Source organism: Moschus berezovskii, chromosome 11 (assembly GCF_049115385.1).
Source record: "Moschus berezovskii isolate FMDL1 chromosome 11, NW_MosBer_1.0, whole genome shotgun sequence".
NCBI lineage: Eukaryota > Metazoa > Chordata > Mammalia > Artiodactyla > Moschidae > Moschus > Moschus berezovskii.
The window spans coordinates 13,885,320-13,906,347 of NC_142470.1; the positions used below are offsets into that span (position 1 = coordinate 13,885,320).

A 21,028-nucleotide genomic window follows, 5' to 3' on the forward strand; every position below is an offset into this window, starting at 1 on the left:
CAACCAGGAAGGATGGGCGGGGCAGAGAAGAAGCCCCGCCCCCAGGCACCGGGAGCTTCCCGGCTTTGCGCAGGCTCCGTGGCGCGTGGTTGGACAAAGCAGTGCGCCTGCGTGCCGCCGCCGCTGCGCATGCGCAGACACTAGGTGGCCCTCGGCGGTCGGAAGGGGAGTTCAAGGAGACGGGGGAGACGCGGCAGCGGGCACCTCCTCCGGGTCGCGGCTATAGCCATCATGCCGGGGATAGTGGAGCTGCCCTCTTTGGAGGATCTGAAAGTGCAGGAGGTGAGACTCGTCCGGAGGAAGGCAAGCGGGGCACAGGGCTGCAGCTCCCCGGGCCTAGGCCCAGCTGGGCTTGCACTCAGCGGACCCTGGGCCCCGGATCCCCCATCCCAACCCCATGCCCTCAACATGTACACAGGTTGACCCTCGGACGTCCCCTTGTCAGCTCAGGGAGACCCATCCTTCAGTAGCTTGAGAACTCTCCGCTTCCCAGCAGCAACCTGCTTCTCCTTTACGTGAATAATAGTATTTCTTATTAAGCACCAACCAGGGTCCTTTTACTTCATGTCACTCAAACGTCTCTGCGAAGTGAGTGTACAGCCCCGGGTGTTCACAGTCGAGGGAGAGAGACAGTCACCTTAAAGTAGCATTGTCGCTGCAGAGTGCATTGGAGTGGAGCTCGAAAGCCGCAGAATAAAGGAGATAGTATTGGAGAACGAATTTGCTAACAGCCTGGGAAAGTGGTAAAAGAACATTTAAAGCATACATTTACCCAAGAGCTGTCATTTGAATAATTACCATATGCACATACACTGGAAAATGAGATAGACCCTGACCTCATAGGGTTTATAATCTAATAGGGAAACAGACAGTACAGTTACAGTACAGTGTAGTTAAGAGTTATGAGAAGTGAAGACCGATAATACTAATTATAGCAAACACTAGACTCAGGCAGGATGCTAACAACAGATATTAATTCATAGACTCCCCCCAGCCAGGTGAGGATATGATTGATCTCTCCATGTTATAGGTACGGTCCTGAGAGAAGTGATTTGCCCATGGTCACACCTCACACCGTAGAGCTACAATATGAACCCAGGTCTGATTTTTAAAGCCATACTTTTAAATGACCATGTTAGGGGCAAAAGCTCAGCAGATCAAGAAGGCTTAGCAGAATTTTGTATTTTGCTGTTTGATGTGACTTGGTAGAAAGCAACAATGACTGAGCCTGGAGAGGTACCTGGGGCTGAGATAGGGCTGGGTAGCGACTTTCCCAGGGCCAGACTCAGCGATTTGGACTTTGAATCCCGTAGGTGAGGTGATGGGGAGCTGTGGAAGATTTTAAGGCAAGGAAGTGTCAGAGCAGGACCGGATAATCAGGCTGCATTGGAGGAGAAAGAAGAAGATGAAAAATTGCATGCCAAAAATTATATCACAGGTCCAGTATTAAGTATTTTATCTAGATTACTTCATTTTATCCTATATGCCTATGAGAATGGCAGCTATTATTTTCCTTGGATGAAAGTATTTTTAGCTGTGTTTGGAAACTTTTTAATAAAATGACATTTACTAAAAGGTGGAGAGTGGATACTGCCAGCAGTCCGTTTGTTTCTTACCCCACTGTGAAGCTGGGTTAAGTCTTTGAGTTATTGTTTTTTCATTGGCACTCTAATTTGGTTCAGCAGTCATCTGAGGTTCTGCTTCTTGGACCTATTCTATTTCTGGAATAAATTTGGCATTAGAGTTCATACAGTTGAATTGAGAAACAGATAATTGCATAAATAACTAAAATACAGGACAAAATATGATTAAATGCTATGGATGAGGGCAAATATGATTTAAGAAAAGAGAGTAGGGGACTTCCTGGTGGTCCAGTGGTTAGAACTCTGCACTTCAACTACAAGGGTCGTGGGTTCCATCCTTGGTTGGGGAACTGAGATCCCGCCTGCTGGAAGGCAGGGCCAAAAGTAAAAATAAAAAAGAGAGAATTTGAACTTGTATTTAAGTTCTAGGCCTAGCCATTTGGTTACCTTGATTAGTCAGTTTTCCTGTTTGCAGACACAGTTATTTTATTTGTAAAATGAAGTGCTTCTAGCTATCTAATCCTCTGAGGCAATGAAGGGAACAGGAAGCACTTCTTGGGCATAATGTGAAACTTGGCTAAATGGCATTTGCAGGATGATATTTCTAGGCAGAGATGGAGAGAAGAGCTTTCTAAATGAGACAGGATCTGAAAGGTTAGCAGGTGGGACCAAAAGACAGGTCTGGGAACAGTGAGTTCTTGGTGCTAGAGAACAGCCAGTACTTTTTTGAAGTCTGGTGCGTTGAGAAGGCAGAATAGTTGGGATCCAGAAGACTTTAAATAACTTGTAAGAAACTTAGGCTTTAGTCTGCTGTTAAGTGTGAATCCTTCAAGGCTTTTGTCGCAGATTTAATAGCAGAGTAACATAAGAATTGTCTTTTAGGACAGCAGTTCTATGAAGAATGATTGAAAGAAAGGAATAAGAAGAGCAAGGGGACCAGTCTTGGCTGTTGAAATAATTGAGGAAGATATTATTGACCCCAATATGATTGGTGACTGTGCTTACAGAGAGGAAAGAACACGTTTATCTAGAATTGATCAGACTTAGCAATGACTTAGATAGCAGAGGCAGGAAAGGTTGAGGAATCAATGTCAGATTTGCACCCTGACAATAGGACTGAGGGAGCAGAAGCAGTGGGTTTGAGAAGCAAGTTAAACCTATTTTGGACCTCATTGACCTTGGAGTTCATGACAGTGCCTATGGAAGACTAGTCAGAAGCTTTGTGCAGGAAACTCTTTGGACACATTGACCATTTTGAATAAAAATAATGGCCAGTATTTATGATGTCTCCTGAGATATCTGGATGCAGGTCAATAAGCAATAGTTAGAACTGGACATGGAACAACAGACTGGTTCCAAATTGGGAAAGGAGTATGTCAAGGCTGTATATTGTCATCTTGCTTACATGCAGAGTACATAATGCAAAATGCCAGGCTGGATGAAACACAAGATGGAATCAGGATTGCCAGGAGAAATATCAATAACCTCGGATACGCAGTTGACACCACCCTTATGGCAGAAAGCAAAGAAGTAAAGAGCCTCTTGAAGAAAGTGAAACAGGAGAGTGAAAAAGTTGGCTTAAAACGCAGCGTTCAGAAAACTAAGATCATGGCATCCGGTCCTATCACCTCATGGCAAATAGATGGGGAAACAATGGAAACAGTGAGAGACTTTATTTTGGGGGGCTCCAAAATCACTGCAGATGGTGACTGTAGCCATGAAATTAAAAGATGCTTGCTCCTTGGAAGAAAAGCTATGACCAAAAGCATATTAAAAAACAGAGACATTACTTTGCCTTCAAAGATCCATCTGGTCAAAGCTATGGTTTTTCCAGTAGTCGTGTATGGATGTGAGAGTTGAACCATAAAGAAAGCTGTCAGTCAGTCAGTTCAGTTGCTCAGTTGTGTCCGACTCTTTCGACCCCATGAATCACAGCACACCAGGCTTCCCTGTCCATCACCAACTCCCGGAGTTCACTCAAACTCATGTCCATCGAGTCGCTGATGCCATCCAGCCATCTCATTCTCTGTCATCCCCTTCTCCTCCCGCCCCCAATCCTTCCCAGCATCAGAGTCTTTTCCAGTGAGTCAACTCGTCGCATGAAGTAGCCAAAGTATTGGAGTTTCAGCTTTAGCATCAGTCCTTCCAATGAACACCCAGGATTGATCTCCTTTAGAATGGACTGGTTGGATCTCCTTGCAGTCCAAGGGACTCAAGAGTTTTCTCCAGCACCACAGTTCAAAAGCATCAATTCTTCGGCGCTCAGCTTTCTTCACAGTCCAGCTCTCACATCCATACATGACCACGGGAAAAACCATAGCCTTGACTAGACGGACCTTTGTTGGCAAAGTAATGTCTCTGCTTTTTAATATATTATCAAGGTTGGTCATAACTTTCCTTCCAAGGAGTAAGCGTCTTTTAATTTCATGGCTGCAGTCAGCATCCGCAGTGATTTTGGAGCCCCAAAAAATAAAGTCTGACGCTGTTTCCACTGTTTCCCCATCTATTTCCCATGAAGTGATGGGACCAGATGCCATGATCTTTGTTTTCTGAATGTTGAGCTTCAAGCCAACCTTTTCACTCTCCTCTTTCACTTTCATCAAGAGGCTTTTGAGTTCCTCTTCATTTTCTGCCATAAGGGTGGTGTCATCTGCACATCTGAGGTGATTGATATTTCTCCCAGCAATCTTGATTCCAGCTTGTGCTTCTTCCAGCCCAGCGTTCCTCATGATGTACTCTGCATATAAGTTAAATAAGCAGGGTGACAATATACAGCCTTGATGTACTCCTTTTCCTATTTGGAACAAATCTGTTGTTCCATGTATAGTTCTGACTGTTGCTTCCTGACCTGCATACAGGTTTCTCAAGAGGCAGGTCAGGTGGTCTGGTATTCCCATCTCTCTCAGAATGTTCCACAGTTTATTGTGGTCCACACAGTTAAAGGCTTTGGCGTAGTCAATGAAGCAGAAATAGATGTTTTTCTGGAACTGTCTTGCTTTCTCCGTGATCCAGCGGATGTTGGCAATTTGATCTCTGGTGCCTCTGCCTTTTCTAAAACCTACTTGAACATCTGGAAGTTCACAGTTCACATATTGCTGAAGCCTGGCTTGGAGAATTTTGAGCATGACTTTACTAGTGTGTGAGATGAGTGCAATTGTGTGGTAGTTTGAGCATTCTTTGGCATTGCCTTTCTTTGGGATTGGAATGAAGAAAGCTGAGTGCTGAAGAATTCATGCTTTTGAACTGTGGTGCTGGAGAAGACTCTTGAGAGTCTCTTGGACTGCAAGGAGATCCAGCCAGTCAATCCTAAAGGAAATTAGTCCCAAGAATTCTTTGGAAGGACTGATGCTGAAGCTGAAACTCCAATACTTTGGCCACCTGATTGAAGAACTGACTCATTGGAAAAGACCCTGATGCTGGGCAAGATTGAAGGCAGGAGGAGAAGGGGATGACAGAGGATGAAATGGTTGCATGACTTCACCAACTCGATGGACATGAGTTTGATCAAGCTCTGGGACTTGGTGAAGTACAGGGAAGCCTGGCGTGCTGCAGTTCACGGGGTCGCAAAGAGTCGGACATGACTAAACGACTGAACTGAACTTATCTACGATGCACTTCTATGTGCTAGGCACTTCATAATATTTTTATGTGAATTGACTCACTTAAGCCTCACAACAGTTCCATCAGCTGAGTATTGTCATCCTCCATTTTATGTAAATTAAGCAAAATACAAAGCCTAGTATAAATTAAGTACTCCAGAAAAAGAAAAAGTGGGTAACAATTGGGTGTAAGGAAGAGAGAATAGGACTAGAAGGTTGCTTGTAGATTGTGGGACTTTCTCTGCCCCCCTTTCTGCACCTGCAGACTGTATAAACCTGGTGTGCAGTGAGGCTGTTTTGGGGACAGAGAAAGAAGGGCGTTGAAATTCTGTGTTCTTTTGAGACAAAGGGAGCTGAATGGATCTGAGAGGGTATTCACAGTAAGCAGCTGTGCAGGGATGTGGTTTCTGCTGGAACTCAAATCAGTCTTAGTGAAGAAGCAGGTGAGGGCTGTTGGCAACATCCGTGGTCGCGATGCAGTGGCAAGCCGCCTGATGGGAGGTCGCAGTCTCTCTTGCTAGTTCTATGCTTGCCACTGACTTGCCATGCCATCTTGAGCACATGACTCCTCTTCCTCAGGGAAATAAGTTCAGTGAGTTCTCAGCCTTGATTTCCCTGCGACAGGGCATCTATTAGGTGCTGAAGAGCATGGGTATACCTAGATTGGGATAAGAGAGTCCCTTGGACTGCAAGGAGATCCAACCAGTCCATTCTAAAGGAGATCAATCCTGGGTGTTCATTGGAAGGACTGATGCTAAAGCTGAAACTCCAATACTTTGGCCACCTCATGTGACGAGTTGACTCACTGGAAAAGACTCTGATGCTGGGAAGGATTGGGGGTGGGAGGAGAAGGGGACGACAGAGAATGAGATGGCTGGATGGCATCAGCGACTCGATGGACATGAGTTTGAGTGAACTCCGGGAATTGGTGATGGACAGGGAGACCTGGCGTGCTGTGATTCATGGGGTCGCAGAGTTGGACATGACTGAGCGACTGAACTGAACTGAAGGAAGTAAAGCAAAGAAAGCCATAGACTTTTGGTAGCATGATAGCTGTGGAAGCATCTGAGTAATTAAATCAGCCATTTAAAGATGTTCTAAGGCATTCTGCCTGGAAAATCCCATGGATGGAGGAGCCTGGTGGGCTGCAGTCCATGGGGTCGTTAAGAGTCGGACACGACTGAGCGACTTCACTTTCACTTTTCACTTTCACACATTGGAGAAGGAAATGGCAACCCACTCCAATGTTCTTGCCTGGAGAATCCCAGGGACAGGGGAGCCTGGTGGGCTTCCGTCTATGGGGTCGCATAGAGTCGGACACGACTGAAGTGACTTAGCAGCAGCAGCAAGGCATTCAACAAGGAAATCAATACAGCTAACTTAATTTAAAAAATATATTAGGCTTTAAAAATAGTTTGTCTTGATTTTTAGTCTCCCAGCTCTCTATAGGTAATATAGCAAGCAAGCATGTACCACTCAACTAACTGAAATAAACTGTTATCAAAAACTGGAATACAAAATTTTAACAGATGTGGAAATGAACTTATTAGAATTGTCATGGCAAATTTCACTTCCATCCTAAATTCACCTTTGCTTTGATAATTTTGACAGTTGTAATATTTGTGTAGTGTTAGTCGCTTGCTCAGTCATGTCTGACTCTTGGACCCCATAGACTGTAGCCTGCCAGACTCCTCTGTTCATGGGTAGCCATTCTCTTCTCCAAGGGATCTTCCCAACCCCGGGATCAAACCCAGGTCTCCTGCATTGCAGGCGGAGTCTTTACCATCTGAGCCACCAGGAAAGCCCATGTAATAGTAGTCACAACCGTAATTTTATTGTCTTCCTGTAGTGTTTAGATGAATTATCTTTTCATCTTTTCTTGCCTTTGGTCTTATTAAAAGTAATAATAACTTAACCTAGGCTATGTGAAATTTGTAAAAAAAAATGAAATAAAAATTTTATTATTATAAATAACATTATAAAATTATTCTCATGAAAAAATTCTTGATATTTACAGATCAAATCCAGTGGTATCTTAAGGCATAATGCCTGAGGACAGACTTGATTTTACTCTAGTACCCTGGATCAGTTTTAGAAAATCTGTTAATGCTCCTCATGACATTTATAGATTAATGAAAAAGAAACCTGAAAATTTCAGTCTTTCCTGTTGGAGGAATCAGCAGTGAAACAAAATCAGTTATAATTAGAAAGAAACTTCCCTAATGAGGAACATGTAGGCAAGTATTATCCCAGACACCAACAGCCCTTATCATACCAAACTACCTTAAAGTTGGGAACTAAGCAGGGAAGCCTGCCATCATTACTCTTTGTCTGTGTCATCCTGGGACTTCTGGTCAGAGCATTAAGAGAGGAAAAGAGAAGAAGAAGTATCAGAGAGGAGGGCTTCCCTGGGACTTTAAAGAGTCCGCCTACAATGTGGGAGACCTGAGTTCAGTCCCTGGGACAGGAAGATCCCCTGGAGGAGGGCATGGCAACCCACTCCAGTATTCTTGCCCGGAGAATCCCCATGGACAGAGGAGCCTGGTGGGGTCGCAAAGAGTCGGACACAACTGAGCAACTAAGCACATCAGAGAGGAAGGGAGGCAGTTTTCACTTGTACATGGAAGCTTTTCTGTTAATCCCCTGGGGTTTCCTGTCAGAACTGACGAGAGTTAGTGCAGTATGCCTGTAGAGAAGATGCAGTGTACAGACTAGCAATAACTAACTTGGAAATGTAAGGGAAATATACCCTATCTAGAGAGTATCCAAAATATGAGAACATTAAGAAATAAATAAGAAACATGCAAGATTCTGTAAGGGAAACTAATGTTAACCGAGGGAAGTGAGAATGAGCTCACTGGAGAGACATATGATAACTATGTTCTGGATGAGAAGGCGTCACCCAGGTAGTCCTAACCTCTCCTGTAACTATTACATCCCTTGCTGCCTGTCTGGGGTGAGTGCTGTGCACCAGGTATAAAAGCCAGGGGTGCCCTCAGAGAGCGCCCGCCACACGACCAGCCCCCTGGCGGCACCAACCCCCACTTCCTCCTTCAGCCGCACAAAGCCAGTCTCTCCAGCCCATCCTCTCCACGCCTCTGTGTCAGGGGTTTCCTTCCCACGGCTAGAAAAACCTGCTTCCCCGCCCAGCTTCTCTTTCTGCTCTGGTTCCCCAGCTGCCATCACAAGCCGAGTATTTAATGCCTCGTTTTACCCCGTCTTGTTCTCATTCGCGACAGCTCCTTGTGCTCAGCACTGTCTGGGGTGCTTGGTGGACTGTGGTAAATGTCACCTTAGTTAGGATTTAGGGAGAATGGACATCTTTACATTAGTGGGCCTCTATTGAAAACAAAACCCCTGCCCTCTTGGAGCTTACGTTCCAGTGGTCACAGATCGAGTGACCACCGGAGCTAGCGTATCTAAGATGATCAGGGAGAGACTCTGGGGAGATAAAATGTGAGCAGAGACCCAGTATTGTAAAGGTGCCCTTTCCATTCTAGTTTGATGTATAACTAGACTTAGCATGATTGCAGTGCAGACTCTCAGGGGAGGGGTGTTCATCTGTAAGAACAGCTGGACCAGTTTTGAAAAGGAGGGCTGGTGAGGAGGATGGTCTTCCCAGACAACAAACAGTAATTAAAACTGCTGCGGTACTGGTACCGGAAGAGGTGATACAGAAAAGAGGCCAGCGGGACCCCTGCTGCAGCAGCTGCTAGACAGGCTCTGGGCTGTGTGGTGAGCTGGCTGTTGCTACTCTGTGCTTCTCGAGAAACTGCCGGACTGCGAGTGAGTGAGACTGGTGTAGTTGTAGGGATGGCGGCCTTGAATACACTCTGAACTTCAGAAAGTTCACAAATGCAGTACTTTATTCTTAATAATAAGAATATTATTATATTCTTATGCCCTCGGAGAAGGCAATGGCAAGCCACTCCGGTACTCTTGCCTAGAAAATCCCATGGATGGAGGAGCCTGGTAGGCTGCAGTCCGTGGGGTCGCTAAGGGTCGGACACGACTGAGCGACTTCACTTTCACTTTTCACTTTCACACATTGGAGAAGGAAATGGCAACCGACTCCAGTGTTCTTGCCTGGAGAATCCCAGGGACGGGGGAGCCTGATGGGCTTCCGTCTATGGGGTCACACAGAGTCGGACACGACTGAAGTGACTTAGCAGCATTCTTAATAATAACTTGCTGGACTACAGGCTCTTATTGGACCCTTCTGGTCTTTAATCTTCTGTGATTCTGTCGTCTTCTGGAAATGTAAATGTCTTTCCACTGTTATTCCTGGAAAGGAGACTCATCCATGCTCCTCAGGGTTGGTTCCTCTCCTTACATCCCCAAAGCCTCCATCTCCCTTCAGAGTTCTGCTTTCTGTCTCACAGAGATCTAAGGATTCCCTTGGGGCTGCCATCCCCTTTTGTCTAAAGTGGGCATTGGTGATATCAATCTGATGAGATTATTACAAAGGTGTGAAAGTCACACGCGTGAAAGAGCTCTGTGGTCTTGGAAGCACCGTGGATCCTAAGGGGTTATTACGGGAGTCCCTGTCTTTAGTTTTCTGGGCCAAGTTAGAACAAGACTGCCTTCCTGTTCCCTCTGTCTTGATGATCTCAAGGAGAGGTTGAGGACCTGGTGTTCTGGTCACGAATCTGTGGTCCTTCTCCCCCGTCCCTCTCCCCAGGTGAAAGTCAGTTCCTCTGTGCTGAAAGCTGCGGCCCATCACTACGGAGCTCAGTGCGACAAGCCCAACAAGGAGTTCATGCTGTGCCGGTGGGAAGAGAAGGACCCCCGGCGGTGTTTGGAGGAAGGCAAGCTTGTCAACCAGTGTGCCCTGGAGTTTTTCAGGTAGGATCTTTTCACCTAAGTGCCGGTGGGCTGAATCATCAAGGTGTGTGTTATCTTCTTGGTGAATGTCCAGCTAAATTAAGTGGAAGGATAATTTTACTGACTAATTCTGGTAGGAAATAGAAGGCTTTTCAATCAGATAGACCACTGTAAAGCTCACAATAAATGATACTTATTTTGGTTATATGTTCTTATTATTTGGCATGTTCTTTTTCTTTTTTGATTTTTTTTGAAGTTGAGTTGATTTACACTGTTAGTGTGGCATTATACAATGTTACTGATTTCTGCTGTACAGCACAGTGATTCAGTTATACATGTATGTGTTCTTTTTTTAAATATTATTTTCTGTTATAGTTTATCACAGAATATTGACTATAGTTCACTGTGTTATACAGTAGTATCTTGTTTTTTATTCATCCCATATAGAATGATTTGCATTTCTGTATCTGTGAGTCTGTTTCATAGATGTGTTCGTTTGTGCTATATTTTAGATCCTGCAGATAAGTGCTATCATACTGTATTTGTCTCTGTCTGTCTGACATCACTTAGTTTAATCTCTAGCTCTGTCTGTGTTATTGCAGATGGCGTTATTTCATTCTCTTTTATGGCTGAGTAGGATTCCATTGCACAGGGTTCCCAGGTAGCACTAGTGGTAAAGAACCCGCCTGCCAGTGCAGGAGACGAAAGAGATGCAGATTCAGTCCCCGGGTCAGGAAGATGCCCTGGAGGAGGGCACGGCAACCCACTCCAGTGTTCTTGCCTGGAGAATCCCACGGACAGAGGAGCCTGGTGGGCTGCAGTCCATGGGGTCGCAAAGAGTCGGACACAACTGACACCGCTCAGCATGCAGGAGTCTATAGCGTACACACCCACCGCCATCTTCTTTGTCTGTTCATTTATTGGTGGGCACTTAGGTTGTTTTCCATGTCTTGTCTGCTGTGAATATTGGCACATCCTTTAATCTCTGTGAATCACAATTTCCAAAAAAGAGTAATACCTGTCATATAAGATTGTCGTGAGAAATTTGAAAAGGCGCATAAAAGCAACTTAGAACAGTGCTTGCCAGCTATCAGGCATTCACTAGTTTGTTATCATTATTATTCCTGCAGGACACACAGTTATGATGGGAAGGAAGGTGTGTTTAGAGTCAAATGTTTCAATAGGCCACTATACTTAGTACTATAAGTAGAAAAAGTCCAAATTGTAATTGTAGAAAAATGTTTTAATAACCGTATTAGTCAAAACTCAGGGGGACAGAAACTGAATTCATAGGGAATTGACTCATGTAAGTGTAGAAAGGCAATGCCAAAGAATGCCCAAACTACCGCACAATTGCACTCCTCTCACACGCTAGTAAAGTCATGCTCAAAATTCTCCAAGCCAGGCTTCAGCAGTATGTAAACCGTGAACTCCCAGATGTTCAAGCAGGTTTTAGAAAAGGCAGAGGCACCAGAGATCAAATTGCCAACATCCGCTGGATCATGGAGAAAGCAAGAGTGTTTCAGAAAAACATCTATTTCTGCTTCATTGACTATGCCAAAGCCTTTGACTGTGTCGATCACAATAAACTGTGGAACATTCTGAAAGAGATGGGAATACCAGACCACCTGACCTGCCTCTTGAGAAACCTGTATGCAGGTCAGGAAGCAACAGTCAGAACTGGACATGGAACAACAGACTGGTTCCAAATAGGGAAAGGAGTACATCAAGGTTGTATATTGTCACCCTGCTTATTTAACTTATATGCAGAGTACATCATGAGGAACACTGGGCTGGAAGAAGCACAAGCTGGAATCAAGATTGCCGGGAGAAATATCAATAACCTCAGATATGCAGATGACACTACCCTTATGGCAGAAAGTGAAGAGGAACTCAAAAGCCTCTTGATGAAAGTGAAAGAGGAGAGTGAAAAGGTTGGCTTGAAGCTCAACATTCAGAAAACAAAGATCATGGCATCTGGTCCCATCACTTCATGGGAAATAGATGGAAAAACAGTGGAAACAGTGTCAGACTTTATTTTTTTGGGCTCCAAAATCACTGCGGATGCTGACTGCAGCCATGCAATTAAAAGACGCTTGCTCCTTGGAAGGAAAGTTATGATCAACCTTGATAGTATATTAAAAAGCAGAGACATTACTTTGCCAACCAAGGTCCGTCTGGTCAAGGCAATGGTTTTTCCCGTGGTCATGTATGGATGTGAGAGTTGGACTGTGAAGAAGGCTGATCACCGAAGAATCGATGCTTTTGAACTGTGGTGTTGGAGAAGACTCTTGAGAGTCCCTTATACTGCAAGGAGATCCAACCAGTCCATTCTAAAGGAGATCAATCCTGCATGTTCATTGGAGGGACTGATGCTAAAGCTGAAACTGCAATACTTTGGCCACCTCATGCGACGAGGTGACTCACTGGAAAAGACTCTGATGCTGGGAAAGGTTGGGGGCGGGAGGAGAAGGGGACGACCGAGAATGAGATGGCTGGATGGCATCACCGACTCTGTGGACATGAGTTTGAGTGAACTCCGGGAGTTGGTGATGGACAGGGAGGCCTGGCGTGCTGTGATTCATGGGGTCGCAGAGAGTCGGACACGACTGAGCGACTGAACTGAACTGAACTGAACTGAAGTGTAGAGTCCAGAAATAGGCTTGGCATCAGGCAGGGCTGGATCCAAGGGCTTAAATAATTTCGTAACTACTTGGTGTCTTTTTTGCTTCACCTCTTCTTTCCTCAGTTTCTTAGTTCTGCTTTTCTCTATCAAACTCATTTTCAAAGAGACTTTCCTTGCTGTAGCAGAAATGGCCTCCAGCCACTCCAAGCTTCTAGGCTCCTTACTTAGCAGACCCGATGGAGTGCCACCCAGTAGCATGAGCTGAGGTTCCTGGAACTGAGTCTTATTGTCCTGGCTGGTCGACTTCATGTATGTGTCTCTGAATCAGTTAGGTTTTGAGAGATAAAATACTGTGACTGGTCAGACCTTGCCTTAAGTGGGGAGTAGACTTAGACTCATCTGAATCACATTGCCAAGCCATAGGGAGTGGTTGTTCCCCAAAGGAGAATTTGAAGGATGTTCCAGAAGAATGGGGAATGACTGCTGGCTAGACAAATGAGCAGATGTCCCCTACACAGTGACGTAAGAGCTAGTCACACAATAGCTGTTTTCCTTCATTCTTGCTTTTGCTGTCTTTGTCCACATGCAGAGATATTTTTGTACTTAAAAGTCATAGTATGTGTATTCATTCAAAATATTCATTTTTCCCTTGAAACTATTGGAAACGTTCTTTCAACTTGCTGCCTCTTTGTGATCATCATTTTTAATGGCTAATATTCCACTGGCAGATAAACCAGTCATAATGTACCTCATGATTCTTGTTACTAAACATCATTGTTGATTTCCTTTTTGATTGTTTTGGATAAATCTGCAGTGGTTACATTTGTGTAGAGATCGTTTTCATTTTCTAATTAATTCATTAGCATACATTTCCTATCAATGAGATTATTCCTTAAAAGGCTTTGAACATGGTTTATGGCTGTTGAATTACAGTTGCCCTGTCTTTTGAAGTTTGGTCAGTTTATGCTGTACTCCGCACTGTATGCTGATATGCTTCACCAGCATTGCATTTGATTTAAATATTTGATAGGTACAAAATGGTATTTTATTCCTGCTTGAATTTGTATTCGTTTGATTGCTAATAAGATAGAATGTGTATTCATTTGAAAGCTTTTTATTTTCTAAGAACTTTGGCAAAGCATTTTTCCTTTGACTCAAAGAAAGTATGTATAAGTGAGAAATGTTTAGATTTCACGAGCTCCCAGGATGCTAAAGTTGCCTGCTGTAAGAACTAGTAGATAATTGTCTGTTCATGTAGGTGCCAGGGTAGCAGAGTCCAGACCACAGCCGTCAGTACCAGAGTAATGGTTTGCACCCTACTTCTGCCACAGCATATTGGAGGAGTCCAAAGTTCCACCTGGTCATGCTAGCTCGCTACCAAGCGTGATTCTCAAGTCAAGGTTTTGTTCAGTCACTCAGTCATGTCCAGCTATTTGCAACCGCATGGACTGCAAGCAGCACGCCAGGCTTCCCTGTCTATCACCATCTCCCGGAGCTTGCTCAAATTCATGTCCATTATTCAGTGATGCCATCCTACCATCTCCTCCTCTGTTGTCTCCTTCTCCTCCTGCCTTCAGTCTTTCCCAGCATCAGAGTCTTTTCCAGTGAGTAGGCTCTTCGCATCAAGTGGCCAGAGTATTGAAACTTCAGCTTCAGCATCAGGCCTTCCAATGAATATTCAGGATTGGTTTCCTTTAGGATTGACTGGTTTGATCTTGCTGTCCAAGGGACACTTAAGAGTCTTCTCCAGCACCACAGTTCGAAGGAATCAGTTCTTCACCACTCAGCCTTTTTTATTGTCCAGCTCTCACATCCATACTTGACTACTGGAAAAACCATAGCTTTGACTCTGCGGACCTTTGTAGGCAAAGAAATATCTCTGGTTTTTAATATGCTGTCTGCTGCTGCTAAGTTGCTTCAGTCGTGTCCGACTCTGTGCGACCCCATAGACGTCAGCCCACCAGGCTGTCCCGCCCCTGGGATTCTCCAGTCAAGAACACTGGAATGGGTTGCCATTTCCTTCTCCAATATGCTGTCTAGGTTTGTCATTACTTTTCTTCCAAGGAGCAAGCAGCTCCTTTAATTTCCTGGCTGCAGTCACTGTCCACAGTGATTTTGGAGCCCAAGTAAATAGTCTGTCACTGTTTCCATTGTTTCCCCATCTATTTGCCATGAAGTGATGGAATCAGATGCCATGATCTTCGTTTTTTGAATGTTGAGTTTTAAGCCAGCTTTTTCATTCTCCTCTGTCACCTTCATCAAGAGACTCTTTAGTTCCTAGTTCCTTTAGTCAAGGTTCAGTTCAGTTCAGTCAAGGTTAGCGGGGTGCAATTTTGTGTACCATAGAACTCTAGGTTAGTGAGACTAGAGATAACCCCGAAAAGCTCCCTAGGCTTTGACATTCCTTCTTCCTTCCTGTTATACCTCCTGTCACCCCTCCAAAGGTTATTCTCAGAATACCTGGAAGGGTGTAAGAAACTGATATCCATTGGTTGCTTTACAGGAGCAGGACTGAGCAGGAATGAATGAAAAGCTAGTTTTTCTTTTGTGTTTTCTTCAGCCACCTCTGAAGTTTTTATGTTAAATATGATTCCTGCGTTCGCTGTAGCTAGGTTCTTGGGAAATGACAAGTAAGTTCTTCATTATTATTCCAGCAGGGGAAGGAGGCTCTCTGCGCTTCTTCCACTGCCTCAGATAGCCTTTTACATAAAATAACAGTATTTTATTCTTGCCTGAATTTGCATTTATTTGATTACTAGCAACAGTGATGGTAAGAGAAGGGGAATTTTGCAAAATAATGAAGGCTTATCCCTTTCATACACAAGTTATTTTTCCTTCAACCACTTTTAGTGACCACAAAATGAATTATATTTTATGTTGCTTCTTAAGAGAGCAAATATAGTTTAAATTTCTTATTAATGACAAGAATTAATTTCTGTTTTTGTTCAGTGCACAAATAGAATGAAGTCCTTGAGCTTTAGAGGTGTGGAGGGTGGTCTGCCTCTACACTGATTGACCCCCAAGATCAGAAGATCCTTGTCAATTTGTGAATTTGCTTTTTATAATTCTCCTCCTTTGTCATTGTCTGCCCCCTCTGACTTATGTCAGCACCACATCTCTGCGTGTGCCTCCCTCTCTTCTAAAATTTCAAAGCTGGTAAACTTTAGAATCGGATCTAAGGGGAATAAATAGGTCCCAAGCGAGGAGTTATGTGAGGAAAATGCATACACCTTCGACCTTTTTTGTTTTAAAAATATGTGTTTATTAACGTATTTAGCTGTGGCGGGTCTTAGTTGCAGCACGTTGGATCTAGTTCTGAATCCAGGCCCTCTGCATTGGGAGCATGGATCTTAGCCACTCGACTACCAGGGAAGGCCCAGGAGACAGTCTTTTGGCATTTCTTTTCATTTGTTTTTGCTGTATAAAGAAATTAGGTCGTATGCCTCAGATCTCTTTTTACGTATTGGTCCTCAACCTGAGGATCTCCAGGTTGCCTTGCAAGTGAGGTAAGAGTACTCTCATACCTTTCAGAAAGCAAGGCTGTGTGTTTGAGGTCTGTATCAAATGTTTTCCCCACTTTTTTGTTTTTCATGGTTCTGCAAAGAGCTGCCCCTAACCAAGGGCCTCCCAGCTGGCGCAATGGAAAAGAAAATGCCTGTCAGTGCAGGAGACCCAGGAGATGCGGGTTTGATCCCTGGGTCAGGAGTAGGAAATGGCAACCCTCTCCAGTATTCTTGCCTGGAAAATTCCAATGGACAGAGGAGCCTGGCAGGCTACAGTCCTTGAGGTCGCAAAGAATCAGACGTGACTGATTGCGCGCGCACGCACACACGCACACTCCTAACCAAGCCCTCTTTTCCAGGCAGATAAAGCGGCACTGCGCAGAGCCTTTTACGGAGTACTGGACCTGCATCGATTACTCCGGCCTGCAGCTGTTTCGTCGCTGTCGCAAACAGCAGGCACAGTTTGACGAGTGTGTGCTGGACAAATTGGGCTGGGTGCGGCCGGACCTGGGGGAGCTGTCAAAGGTAACGTGATTTCCTGCTGGTCTCTCTCTCCCTGAGGGTGGGGAAAGAAAGGCAGGAGGAGGTCCAGAAAGGGTCTTTTGTGAGTTCAGGTCTGATGTGACAGATCCAAACTGACCAGTCAGCTCAGCTAGGGAGTGATTATCCACAGCCCAGAGTTTACCTAATAGAAATGCTCCTTTGCATAGATCTCCAGCATGTGCAGGTTTCTTGTTGGTTAATTCTTAATAGCTAACTGAAGAACAGAAGGGAGTAGATGAGGATAAAATGTTTAAGGGGCTCGGTCAGTTGAAAACATTGAGGTTATTATGGGGAAATGGGTTTGAGGTTATGCCTGATTTTTCAGGAGCATACTTGAGATTTTTTTATTTTAAGTAACACCTGTAGTTTTAAAAGCGTGTTTTCCTATTTTCTCCTTTATTTCCTGTCTCAGCTGTGACACCACCATCTATTGAAACCTCAGAGCTAGAAGAAACCTGAACATCTCTTTTCTTCACTTAGCCCTCTGTCTTCCTTTATCCAGCCCTCAATTCCTCTAGATCAGCATCTCCTGGAATAATATTTTAAATCCTCTCACTGTCCTCACTTCTTGGACAGGCGTTCTTAACTGGGCTACATGAGCTTCTGGGAGGGCAGGGTGGATGACTATAGGCATGATCTGTGTGGAAAATAAATATGACTGTCCATTAAAAAAAAAAAAACTTTTCAAAGGGGCTTCCTATTTGCTTATGAAACTGAGCATGCCCTCTGTATCCTGAGACGCGTGGCCCTTTGTGATCTGAGCCGTCCCTGCTTCTTGAGCATCGTCTTCTCCATGCCTTCTGGGAAGCATAGGTAGCAAGGCGTGGCGGGAAAGACTGGCTTGAAAGGAGCCTGAAAGTAGGTTCTAATCTTAGTTTCATGACTTCATTGCTCTGGGATCTTGGGCAAACTGCTAACCCTCTCCTCTCCTACCACAGTTATAAGATGGGACCAGTGTTAGTGTGTGTTTTTCTGTGGGGATTAGGCTCAGGAGGCTCTGTGAAGCCCCAGCATAGTGTTGACCCATAGGCCCATAATTATTAATGTTCCCTCCCTTTGTGTGTGGCATCTGTGGATGATAGTTGGGTCTTAAGCTTGTTGCCAGAAGTAGAGGAATGATTTAGCAATTTTTTTTTTTTTTGTATCTGGTAAATCTTTCCTTCAGATACCTTCTTTTGCTGCAGTGAACAGCTTATTTATTTTTACTTTTGAAAAATTTTTATTGAAATATAGTTGATTTACAGTGCTGTGTTAGTTTCAGGTGTGCAGCAAAGTGATTCAGTTATACATGTATATTAATATATATATTCATTTTTTAAAACACATTCTTATCATTATATGCTCTTACAGTATACTGAGTATAATTCCCTGTGCTATACAATAGGTCCTTGTTGGTTATCTGTTTTATATATAGTAGTGTATATATTCTGACCCAAAGTGAGCAAATTATTTTTATTTAATTTTTTAAGAAGTAATTATTTTTATTTATTTATTTTAGTTGCGCTAGGTCTTAGTAATGTGGCACATGGGATCTTCCATCTTCTTTGCATTACACAAGGTCTTTTAGTTACAGCACACAGGATCTAATTCCCTGACCAGGGACTGGACCTGGGCCCCCTGCATTGGAAGCGCGGAGTCCTATACACTGGACCACCAGGGAAGTCTCCCAAGTTATTTCGAACAGTTGATAATTCTAAGTTGGAAAGTGGTAGAACTTTCACATCTAATAAAGAAGAAAACTGCCTTTTCTCATTTCTGTCTCATGAAAGGAGAGTTTACAAATCATGCTGTTAAGAAAGTATATTTATTCCTGAATCTTTGTATTAACCTTTTTAAAAACCTTGCAAAGAAAAAGGTATTGTTACTTGAACTCTTTCCAAAAGTGTATTTCCTTAAGCGGATTACCAGCTCTGGTTTATACTTGAGTTCAGTCTCTAAGAAGGGTCATAAGTGGCTGGACAAAGTCTGTGCTTCACCGCTCGCGCATCCTGGTCCCTGCCCTCCCACGCGCACCCAGTGAATTAATTCCTCATCCAGTCTCACTTCAGGTGTCGGGTCTGTCTTTGAAGTTTCTGGCTTTCCTAGGTAGGATTGCGCTCTCTCACCCGTAATTCCTTTGCCCTGATAATGTTAATTTTGAAAATGACTAATGAAGTATCTGCTCCATACATCAGGCACTTCACGTGTGTTATTCTAATAACCCTGGCAGCTACTGTTGGCCCTGTTTACAGATGGGAAATTGAAAGTTCAGTCAGATCCCCAAGGTCATTTACCTAGTAATTAGTTTGACCGCATGCTTCTGCTCCTTCTGTTTTGAGTCTGGTGCAGAAGAGGAAGTTGTTTCATTGTCCTTTGCTCAGTAATTTGTCCTTTAAAGGGGCCCTTTTATTTTTCTCTAGATTTATTTCACAGACATCTTGAATTCCTTAAAGGAACTTCAAATGCCAGCTGGAGGCATTTGGAATACTCTGTCAAGCAACAAGGAACCGTTAGTGATCTCTAATTATAGCGGAGAGATGAGAAAACTGTTTTAAAAGCAAATGAAAAACTATTCTGGACTTGTAGTCAGAAGACTGGAGTTCTAGCTCCAGCTCTGGCATTTACAGTGTCCTGATCTTAGACAAGCCAGCATCTCTGCTCCTCTTCTGTGGACTGGAGATAATTATACCTGAGTGGGTGATTATAATAAGAATTGTGAGGCTGTGTCCACGAAAGCTCTCTTCACAATAAATGGTGTTTGAATTTGTACATCTGGGAAGATTGATCTGGTCGTATCACGTGGGGCGGCTTGGGAGACCACTAGATAACAAGACCGTTAATAACCGTGGCCTTCCGGCTTTCTGCTTCTCTGGGCCCATTTCCTCATCTTTACAGTGAGAACGATTTCTGCTGGGTTTCTGATAGAGACTTCTGTGGGCTAATGTGGGTGTAAAATTCCATCCCTCTCTCCCCTTGGACCCCAGTTCTGTACTCTGCCCTCACCTGGCCCGTTGGCTCAGCACCTCCAGTCTAGCTTTTGCACACTCTGTCTTGGCCTGCGGATGTGATTAAGTTCTTCCTTGCTCCAGTAACGTCTGTTGCCACTGGATTAAAGTTCAAACATCTTTGCATATTATTCACCGCCCTTCATCACCTGGCCCCTGCCTCCCAGCGTCTCTCGACGTGTAAACAGCACAGACTCTGAAGCAGGCAGATCTGGCTTCAAGTCCTGGTGCTTCCACTGTTGGCCTGGTGGCCCCAGTGACCCTGCAGGTCAACTCTGAGGAGTGTCAGCGTAAACTGGAATAATGTCGTCTTCAACAACAGGACCAGGCGCACAGCCTGTCCTTCGGCTGTTCTAAGGACGTGCCTCCCTCCCTTTCTGTGTACGCTTGGTTTACTTGGAAGGTCTTTTCCTCTCTGCCTTCCTGATTGGTTCCTACTCATCCTTCAAGATGGAGCTAAATACTCCCTCTTCAGAAATAGTTGGGGCCCCTGGAGGACAGCAGGTGGGTGGAGGTCCTGCTCCTCCTGCCCCCCACCCCCGTGACTTACCTGGGAAGCCCTCGGGGATGGCCTCCTGTCTGGCTCCTGCAGTGAGGATTTTGTGAATCTTGTTCCCTTCTGTATCCTAACTTCTTCCATACGGAGTGGCACAAAGTAGGCATTCTTCAGTGTCTATCAGGGTAAAGTGTGATGTGCTAGGGCTTCAGAGATGAGGAGTGGCTGGGGCAGAGAGGAGACCCCGTCGGTGCGTTTGTGGTCACAGCTCCTGCACCTGACTCTCAGCTTCCCTTTTCCTCTTCCTCCCTCTGCAGGTCACCAAAGTGAAAACAGACCGGCCTTTACCGGAGAATCCCTATCACTCAAGAGCAAGGCCAGAGCCCAACCCTGAAGTGGAAGGCGATCTGAAGCCTGCCAGGCATGGCAGCCGCCTCTTTTTCTGGACCATGTGAAGATGGGTCCGTGGCCCCACATCCAGGCACGTGCCCAGGCAGCGGGCAGTGAACTCTCCCGCCGTTTGCATCAACCGATAGAGGGCTTTTTCCGGGATCACAAACATTAACCAAAACGTTAATTTATGTGACTTGGCAGTTATTCTATACCATTTCCTGCCCATTAAAATTTTTAAAGGAAACAGTTGTATTTTATTATGTTTTCTGTAACCTTCTGGCCTTTAAAACGACTTCCCCTTGCTTTTTCTCCTTGTGGTCCTGCCTGTTCCCTCTCTCTGTCTCTGTTTTAAGTAGGCATCTGCCAGTGCAGTAGGGGAGCCTCGTGGGATCACGGACAGGTGAACGTGTAAAGGAGAGGCTTTGTTACCCGCAATGGAGCCTCAGGACTGGTCTGTGTTCACACATTTTGAAGTCT

The 21,028-nt window shown here is 44.6% G+C and overlaps 1 protein-coding gene across 1 annotated transcript; it reads left to right on the top strand.

Annotated features, from left to right (window-relative positions):
• The first annotated feature begins 126 nt into the window (after window positions 1–126).
• On the top strand, window positions 127–20,795 carry NDUFA8 (NADH:ubiquinone oxidoreductase subunit A8). The gene is made up of 4 exons (XM_055400474.1): window positions 127–282; window positions 9,864–10,027; window positions 16,495–16,660; window positions 20,476–20,795. The coding sequence occupies exons 1-4, from the start codon at window positions 232–234 to the stop codon at window positions 20,611–20,613; spliced, it is 519 nt and encodes a 172-aa protein (XP_055256449.1). The 5' UTR covers window positions 127–231; the 3' UTR covers window positions 20,614–20,795.
• The last annotated feature ends 233 nt before the right edge of the window (window positions 20,796–21,028 follow it).